Source organism: Chinchilla lanigera, unplaced genomic scaffold (genome assembly GCF_000276665.1).
Source record: "Chinchilla lanigera isolate Chin_1 unplaced genomic scaffold, ChiLan1.0 scaffold00019, whole genome shotgun sequence".
NCBI classification, from domain to species: Eukaryota; Metazoa; Chordata; class Mammalia; order Rodentia; family Chinchillidae; genus Chinchilla; species Chinchilla lanigera.
This window is the reverse complement of record NW_004955420.1, coordinates 12,198,403-12,207,930: the sequence shown is the minus strand read 5'-3', so window position 1 is coordinate 12,207,930 and position 9,528 is coordinate 12,198,403. Positions and strand designations below refer to the sequence as shown.

General features: G+C 54.5%; 1 protein-coding gene across 1 annotated transcript; it reads right to left on the bottom strand.

The window, feature by feature from the left end:
* Positions 1-1,077: 1,077 nt before the first annotated feature.
* LOC102003553 (somatomedin-B and thrombospondin type-1 domain-containing protein-like) lies at positions 1,078-9,313 on the bottom strand. The gene is made up of 6 exons (XM_005383099.1): positions 9,267-9,313; positions 8,973-9,121; positions 8,223-8,359; positions 3,173-3,307; positions 2,410-2,504; positions 1,078-1,333 (listed from the first exon to the last, which is right to left on the bottom strand). Exons 3-6 carry the CDS (start codon positions 8,281-8,283, stop codon positions 1,256-1,258), a joined length of 369 nt encoding a protein of 122 aa, XP_005383156.1. The 5' UTR covers positions 8,284-8,359; positions 8,973-9,121; positions 9,267-9,313; the 3' UTR covers positions 1,078-1,255.
* Positions 9,314-9,528: the final 215 nt, after the last annotated feature.

Here is a 9,528-nt window from a genome sequence, read left to right as displayed (position 1 = left end):
CCCGTCCCTCTTTCTGGTTTGGGGATGAACCCAGGGTCTTCCCACTGAGCTACAGCTCCAGCCCTTTTTTTAAATTTTGAGACAAGTTCTTTCTAAGTCAGTAAGTTGCCCAGGCTGAGCTCAAACTCGCAACCCTCCTGCCCCAGCCTCCCAGTCGGCACGTCTTCCTGCTGGTTCTCCCCGTCACTGCTTCTCTTCCCCTTTCCCTACCCCTGCTGCTGGGGATTATGTTCCCAAACAAATCCTTCCCAGAAACTAAGCCAAGACATACCCAGTAGTCAAGAGCTGGGATCGGCGGTGCGTAAGGCACAGATATCTCAGCCATCACCACCCCTGGAAACCAGACGTCAGATCAGCAGCGGGTGGGGGTTTGGATGGATCCCAGGCCGGGTAGGTCCCTGTGGCTATGCCCAGGAGGGGCGAAGGGACCCACAGGCAGCAGTGTGTGAGCCCCGTGTGGCCGGCAGCTGGCCTCTGTGCCAGGACTGAGGCACAAAAAGCAGCTTCGGAGATGGAGCTAGTGGCACCAGGCTCAGGTTCTGGGACTCTGCCCTGGACCAGGGCAGTCAGGGCCAGAGCAGCAGGGCGGAGCTGTGCCCAGGACTTCAGTGTGGAGGAAGGGGACGAAGGGGACAATGGCGTACACAAGAACCATTGAGGGGAAGGCACGGGTGGGGACCCTTCCTGGGAACCCGGAGGGACACACACACCCCAGCGGTGTCACCTGCTCCCAAGGGGACACCCGGAGGTCTCTCCCTCTGCTTCCAGTCCAAGGTGAGACAGGAATCTGCAGGCCAGGCTGCCCCAGACTTGCAGGCCACCACCTGGGGCCCGGGAGACACACAAGGGGAGAGGACGCAGGCTGGGTTCTCATTTTCCATCTTCAAGAAATGTTTGCTATGTCCCTGTAGCCACCACAACCCAATGAATCACACTGAGCCAGGCTGGGTGTGGTGGCCCCGCCTGTGATCCCAGCTCTCTGGAGGCTGAGGCAGGAGGACCGACGCAAGTCTGAGGCCACCATGAGCTACACAGTGCGACCTTGTCTCAAACAGTAACAACAAAATACCACCATGAGCCAAAGGAATGTTCCATGATTTGTATGCTCTATCCCTTCACATCTCAGTATCTTCATGCGGCTGCAGGTCCCAGTTGTCCCGTGGTTAGGGGAGCTGAGAAGCCACCAGATGACGCTAAAGGCATGGTGGGCCCCACGGGCTGTCGTGGGCACAGGTGACCCGTGCTCCCGGAGGACTCAGGCTCTCTTCCTGACGCCCTTCACGGAGATGGAGCGCGGCCTCACAGGCAGGATGCTTTGGAGAAGCCTCTGGACCTAAGAGAGCAGCAAGCAGAGGCCTGGTCCCCCTCTTGGGACAAGCACAAGCCTCGCCCTTCCACACCTAGTCCCAACTAATCTTCATCACAGCCCTTCCAGCCAGCTCAGGAATCAGAAGAGGAAACAGCACTCGGGAGGCTGATGCAGGAGGATCCCTGGAAGTTGAAGGCCAGCCTGGGCTACATGGCAAGACCCTGATTCAAAAAACAAAAAACAAAAAAAAAGCAAGCAAGAGGAAGGCTAAAGGGGTTCCTGAGTGGCCGCCCAGAGTGTAAGTGAAGGGGGTTGAAGACAGATCCACTGCCCTTGGAGCTCCTGCACCCTGCCCGCTCCGTGCTGCCTCTCCTGCCCTGACTGTGAAGAGCCAGGACAGGTGCCCAGGCCTGGAGGCAGGGCTGGCTGAGGGTTCTGCCCAGGTCAGGGCTGCAGCCAGGACACCGAAGGAATGGGGGGCACAGAGTGGGTGGAGGGCAGAGGTCAGCAAACCACTGCCTGTTTTTTGATAGTTTGAATGCTAAGAATGTGTTCTACATTTTTCAAAAAATTTTTTGACTGGCCTTGAATGCACTATGTAGCCCAGGCTGGCCTCAAACTTGTGGCAATCCTCCCATCTCAGCCTCCCAAGTGCTGAGATTTCAGGCATGCACCACCATGCCTGGCTTTGTTTTCTACATTTTTAAATGGGGGGAGTGGATCAAAAGAATAATGTTTCAAGATATGTTAAAAATGAAATGAAGCTGGGCATGGTGGTGCATGCCTGTAATCCCAGCACGTGGGAGGCTGAGGCAGGAGGATCACTGCAAGTTCAAGACCAGCCTGGGCTACACAGTGAGCTCAAGGCCAGCCTGAACTGCATAGCAAGACCCTGTCTCAAAAAGACAAAAAAAGAAAAAAAAGGAAATTCAAATTTCATGTCCACAGGCAGAAGTCCCAGCTCTACCCTGAAAGCCATCATTGCAGGGGAGCTCAGCGGTGCTCACTCAGGGACACTTTGCCCTTTGGGTGTCACTCCCCAGGTGGGCGGGAAGGCAGGAGCAGGTGGCACCTGGCTGTGGCACCTCCAAGGCACTCACCGTGCTCTGCACCCAGTCTGGATCGCTCCTGCCTGGGCCAGGAAGGCTCCGTGTCCTCAGTACCACGTGCAGCACCATCTTGGAGGTGAGAGGAGCTGAAACACAGGGCAGGTGTCTGTGCCCATCGCTCCCCGCCCCCGCGCTGCTGTGGTCCAACATCCCCAGCACCTCTCTGCATTCTCCTGGCTTTCTCAAAAGTCTACCTAATTTGGGAGGCTGAGGCAGGAGGATCACCAAAAGTTCAAGACCAGCCTGGCCCGCACAGTGAGTTCAAGCCCAATCTGAATTACATAGTGAAACCCTGTCTCAAAAAACCAAACAGACAGCAGATCCAGGCATGGTGGTACACACCTGTAATCCTAGCACTCAAGAAACTGAGGCAGGAGGATCACTATGAGTTCAAGGCCAGCCTGGGCAATATAAGCGTATGCAAGGCCAGCCTTGACTGCATAGTAAGACCTTGCTTCAAAACAAAACAAAACATAGAAACAAAAAACAAACAGACAAGTCTGTATGAGACAGACGCCTAGCAATGCAAGCTGGGCAGTTCTGCGGGACCCAACACCCCGTCTCCGCCCCAGCCCCTCCCACCAGCAGCCCAGAGGGCAGCGGCGGAGCACAGAGCCTGGAGACCCCCTGGGAGTGTCCGTGTACACCGCTGACATGCGGCGCCCAGAACTGCAGGCACCACCCGCCCCCATCTGGGCTGGGGCCTGAGGTTCGGGCAGGAGGCCTCCGCCACCCAGAGCCCCGCGGGAGTCACCAGGGCCACAGACGGCGCTGTAGTCCAGGCAGCAGTCCGAAACCTCGAGGCAGTAGTTGTCACAGAAGCAGGTTTCCCTCCAGCAGTTGTTATCGAATCCCACGCAGCAGAGGGGCTCAGGGTGGGAACAATTGCCTGGAGGAAAAGGACATGAACAAAAGATAGATTCATCCAGGCCTGGTGGCGCACACCTGTAACACCAGCACTGTGGGAGGCTGAGGCAGGAGGATCACAAGTTCAAGCCTAGTTAGGACAATTTAGCGAGAGTGCGTCTCAAAATTTTTTTAAAAAATATAAAATGGGGTTGGGGTGTAACTTGGTGCAAAGGTCCTGGGTTCAATCCCTACTGAAAGCGGGGGGAGTGGAGGGGGGGAAGGAAGACAGAGAGAAGAGACAGAGACTTAGAGAGATAATTGACTTAAGAGAATTTATTCAACACATGGTGCTGAGACAACTAGGTCTCCACATGCAAAACAGTGAGTCCAGACCCAAACCTCACGCCATAGGCAAGGGGTGATCCAAATACATGGAGAATGTGTAAACTCTAAAAAATTTGAAGAAACACTGCCATCAGCCCCTCAGAATCCTCCCCCACCTCAAACACACTCACCCCACGCTCCCGCCACTTTCTGCAGCAGTTCTGGAGTCCTCTTTCCTGAGTGTCTTTATGACATGTGATCAAAAATACAGTGAAGGTTGCTGCCCGGAGTCACCCAGCAGGAAGGCAGCTCACAGAAACACAACTCTGTGTCCTCACCCACCTTACTCCCCGGATCGGGCACCGTGGGGCTCCCGGCTGTGCCCCAAAGTCACAATGACCATGAGTGGGAACATTCTGAATAGAGTCAGCACACTGAGGCAGCCAGGACAGCAGAACTAAAACCCTCCGGAAAGAAGGCCGCAGCGCCGCTGCGGAAAGCGGCAAGAACGGTGGGACGAGCGCGTTCAAACAGCAGGGGTGTTTCCGAGAGGATCCACAGCAATGGGTCTTTTACTGCAATTCAGTTATTTAGAACTTTAAATATTCTCCGTATTTTTTCATCCTACCTCACACAAAAATGAATTCACAAGGGGTCACAGGTCTAAGGGGAAGAGCGGCGCAGACGTCAGAGGAGGAGCTGTCCCAGCCCCGCTGGCAAAGCTCCGCCAGCTCCACCCCACCCCCACCCCCAGAGCTTCCTTAGCCGCTGATCCTCTGGTCGGTTTCCATCCACTGCAAGACGAGGGTGCATCAGGACAGCAAGGAACTGGGTGTTCTCGCCCTACAATGCCCACCACCTGCCTCTCCTCCACCCCCACCTCCCCAGCGACCTCCTGCGAGGCGGCCACCTGCCGAGGGCTGTGCTGAGGGATAAACAATGGGCTTTGCAGCGCTGGCGGCATCAACAGGGTGCAGGCCCCAGAGTGTGGCCAACGCCTCTGTGTTTTGTGGAAACAGCCCCCACAGGTGTCCGGGGAAAGGGACGCAGCTGGGCGGGTGGGGCCTGAGAGCGTGGCCTGGTTTCAGCTCAGCGGCCTCACAGAAGATGTGGTTCCTTCCCCGTGTCATCTCTCTTCCCAAGGGCCGGGTCCAGGGTCAGGTTGTCACCAAGACAAGGATTAGGCAGTTCGGGCGAGCCAGGGGCCATCACAAGGGCTGTAGCTGATTCAGGAGTCGGAGATCAACTCCTGGTCCCGGCCAGGGAAAGCGGATCCAAGAGAATCAATAGACCTACATCCGCTGTCCAGCACAGCAGTAACTTGGTGGGGCGTCTCTTTGAGGCTTTTCTTTACATATATGTAGGTACTGGGTCACAGCATCAAATGTGCTCATTAGTGTGGGTTGGGGTGGAAAAAATTGAAAGCGATTGTCTAGAGACCCCCGGCTTTGAGACTGTCTAGAGACCAAGGGAAGAGCATTTGACCAAGGCCAGGCCGGAAGTGGCACCACAAGGGACGTGTCCCCACTGTCCACCCCACTCCTGCGCCTGGCAGCAGCTACCTCCTGCTCTTCTCTAGCTGCCTCACATGTCCTGCTTCTGCCCGATGTCCCCAGAGTCCACAGCCCTGCCCCTAAACACATGAGAGAAAACCTTCTACTTCCAGAACACCTAACCCAGCTCCCAGGGCCGCCATGGAACTGCTCATTGTTACAAAACGCTAACTCAAGAAGCAAACATGCAAGCCAGGCATGGTGGCGCATGCCTGTAATCTCAGCACTCGGGAGGCTGAGTAAGGAGGATTGTTGTGAGGTCGAGGCTAGCTGGGGCTACAAAGTGAGCTTAAGGCCAGCCTGAACTACATAGTGAGACCCTGTCTCAAAAAAAAAAAAAGAAAGATTAACCCAATTTTTGGTCCAGGGATGTAGCTCAGTGGTACAGCGCCTGCCTGGGAAGCACGAGGTCCTGGGTTCAATTCCTGGTACCAAAAAAAAAGGAGCAAACATGGGCATGCAAGAGGCTCGCAAGTTCAAGCCCAGCCTGGGCAACTCAACAACTTAGTGAGACCCTGTCTCAGAATTTAAAAAATCAAAGGGCTGGGAATGGAGCTCATTGCAAAAGCCCCAAGTTCAATCTTTAGTACTATAAAAAATGAAAATACAAAATGCAGACATTGATCCAACCTTTCTATGAAAAACAAATAGCTGAATAGTTGGCAAGGGAAATCTTGATAGAAAAATTTCAGCTCATAAATGCAGAAAGAAGGATAAAATTAGAAAACCACCAGTTGGCAGCCCCTAATTTTAGAAAAGGGTCTAAGCAGTCATCACCAGTAGCACCTAAAAGCATGGAAGAAGGGGGATGAGAAGCTTCTGGACTGACTCTCTTGGGCTGAACCATTTTGACACCAGTAAGAGGGACGGTGGGCTTTATGCATCACCTCCCAGGTGTGTAGCCCCTGGACGGAGGACTCGAGCCCACAGAAATGCTGCTTCTGCTCTGACACAGGTAGATAAATGGCAGAAATACAGGGGCCGAGAGCCATCACAAGAGTCCAATCAGCCACCTCCAGAATGGAGGATATGTTACGGGACAGACTGCCTGGTTTGTTCAACAAATAAACGACAAGAGGAAAATGGGGCTCACATATATACAATTTTTTTTGTGGTACTGGGATCAAAACCAGTGCCTGGAGCACACGCCTGTGATCCCAGCACTTGGGAGGCTGAGGCAGGAGGATCACCTCAAGTTTGAAGCCAACCTGGACCACATAGGGAGACCCTGTATCAGAAAGAAAGAAAGAAAGAAAGAAAGAAAGAAAGAAAGAAAGAAAGCCAGCCACGCATGGTGGCGCACACCTGTAATCCCAGCACTCAGGAGGCTGAGGCAGGAGGATCACTGTGAGTTCAAGGCCAGCCTGGGCTGCAAAATGAGTTCAAGCTCAGCCTGAACTGCATAGTGAGACCCTGTCTCAAAAAGATCAAAAAAGAAAGAAAGAGTAAGCATTGTACCTAGGCAAATACTATACTGCTGAGCAGTAGCCCCAGCTCTACAGTCCTTTGATTTTGACACAGAATCTCACTAAATTGCCCAGAGTGGCCTTGAACTTTTGATCCTCCTGTCTCAGCCTCCCCAGTAGCTGGGATTACAGGTATGCCACCACACCCAACTTCTGATATGCAGGTTTAAAGGCACCTGATGGACATGTGTGTGGCTCCTGTTTGGTCCAGAACTGAACACACTAACAAGGGCATTTTTGACAGGTGAGGAATCGTAGATAGTACTGGATACGAAATTACCACATTGTAATTACTTTAGCTCTGGTGAGGTACTGTGGTTGTATTTTTTAAATACAGGGGAAAAGAGCTTAAACACATTTTCAATAATTTTGATGTTGCCCAACATTGGGTCCATTATACCATTCTGTGTGCCCAATAGTTCCCATAATAAATAGTCTTAAAAAGATAAATTAGGCAGACATAGTGGTGCAAGTCTGTAATGCCAGTACTCTAGGAGGCTGAGGCAGGAGGACTGCAAGTTCAAAGCCAGCCTGGGCTACATTGTTGAGTTTAAGGCCAGCTTGGAATGAACGGAAGGAAGGAAGGAAGGAAGGAAGGAAGGAAGGAAGGGAGGGAGGGAGGAAAGAAAGAAGGAAGGAAAATGCATGACAGTGAGGAACTGCCTGGGAGGATGGCCTCCGTGACCTCTGGGAGACCCCAGGCATGCGGGTGCGCTGGGCAGGTCTCAGGCCAGGACATGGTGCCCGCACCTGAGTGCTCTGCTGGAAGGAGGCCAAACCTCAGAAGGGGTTTGCAGGATTCACGGGAGGAGCCGGGCTTATCGCAGCCTCCAGGGCCCCAGGCAGGCCCGGGCATGGGCTGGAATTTGTGTTATGGAAAGAGCCCAGAGCTCCCGGAGCCCGAGATGGGACAGGGTCCCATGCCAGCTTCCCCCACTGGTGGGGCCGGGGAGCAGCTACCCCCCTCCTGTCTCTATGGGGGACACTGAGAAGTGACTCCCTTGCTCAGGGCCACACACGGAAGGAGGGGCGGAGGCTGGCAGGTGGGTGACAAGTGCTCATTCCATAAACCTCGGCAGGGTAGAATCAGCTGAGCGGTGGCACATGCCTGTAATTCCAGTGCTCAGGAGGCCGAGGCAGCAGGATCACTGCAAGTTCATGGCCAACTTGCGCTACATGGTGAGTTCAAAGCCAGCCTGAACTATACAGGGAGAGCCTGTCTCAAACACACACACACACACACACAGCTTCGCTGAGCTCCCATTGTATTTCCAGGAAGCGTCAGCAAACCTGGTGGATCCAAGTCTACTGATAACCTGGACCCCGGCTGGTCACCTCCCCCGCTTCTCTCCACGCCAGCGCCCCCTCTAGACACCTGCATCTCTCCATCCAGACGTCCCAGGCTGCCCGAGATGCACTACAGACTGGAAGTGGACGCAGAGGAGCCCCATCCCACACAGCTTGGGCTCTCGGGCAATGTCTTGGGAATCACTGGTTCATGATTCTCCAGGAAGGGGGGCCACACCGGGGACAAAAGAAACAGGGTGACGGGGTGAAGAGACCGCAGGCTGGAGTCCCTGGGACCTCCAGCTCTGGCGCTACCCATCCTCACCTTTGTCCTGGTCGGAGGACACAGGGCTCAGCCGCAGCAGGAGGAGGAGGGCCGGCCACATGGCTGAGGCTCCGCAGACGGCACACAGGGGCCGGGCCCCGCTTTTACCACAGCCAGCGGGGAGGAGCCGCTGACACCTGATGACCGCAGAGGGTGGAGTGTGATGCCTGTGGTGACAGAGGTGTCCCAGCTGCTTGGAACAGCTCATCCAAGCGCGGGTCTTTCACACATCTCCTGGGGACACAGAGCTGCGGGGGACAGCAACCAGACGGCCGGGCTGCTGGGGACCTTGTGGTGCCCCAGTCGGAGCCTCTAGGGTCACTCGGCAGGTGTGGGAAGGAACTCGGGTGACAACCCTGCCCTCCTGCTTCTCTCTCCAGCGTCCTTTCACCAAAGTACATGGGACACCAGGAAGGCCCCCAGGGGCCCCATCCCAGTGGGCACCAGCCGCCTACACCATAGCTGGAGCCCCACAGGACAGGGGAAGGCCGGGACACAAAACCCGGGTTCAGGGACGCAGATTTGTCCTTATCCCCTTTAAGAAAACATGGGCCCCTGGAAATTGCCTGGCTGCTGCCTGGTACTGGGGCCCCATGGCCCTGTACCGTTCCCGAGGGTCTGCCTCCAAAGTCAGTCAGTGCCCCAAACAGACCCAGCAACCATCCCCACCGACACCCTGCCACCTTCCAGGACAGAGGCTGGAAACATTAAATCCTGCCCTCCTCTCCCAACCAGGGATATAGCTCTGACCAGGAAACAGATGGAAATATGCTGGAGCAGTTCTGGAATTTTGCCTTCTTATAAAGAAAACAGGCAGGAAAAGAGAACTTGCGGGCACTCCTCCCTTGTGTTCTTCCTGCCTTTGACAGAATGTGATGTCCAGGGTTGTAGCAGTCATTCTGCAGTCATGAGGCAAAAAACAGAAGCACAAGGATGAAACAAAAGGCCACATGTTGAGACTGGCATAGCTGAAGGGTGGAGAAGACCCACATCCCCAAGAAGCCACTAAGCAACTGAACCACAGACATCCGCTGAATTGCCTACCTTGGGGCTCCTGATATGTGAGAGGGAAAAAACGTCGGTTTGACAGTTTTCTTAGGGGTTCCTGTGATGTGCAAGTAAAAAGTATCGCCTTCTAGTGGTCATCTTTGGAAGTGCGCAGGCCCAGCTGGAAAACCTGCTCTTGGGAGGCTGGCTGTGTACAGTTCAAACTGGCCTTGAGCTCACCGCAAAGTCCAGGCAAGCCTCAAACTCGTGGCAATCCTCCTGCATCAGCCTCCCAAACGCTGGGATTACATGTGTGCAT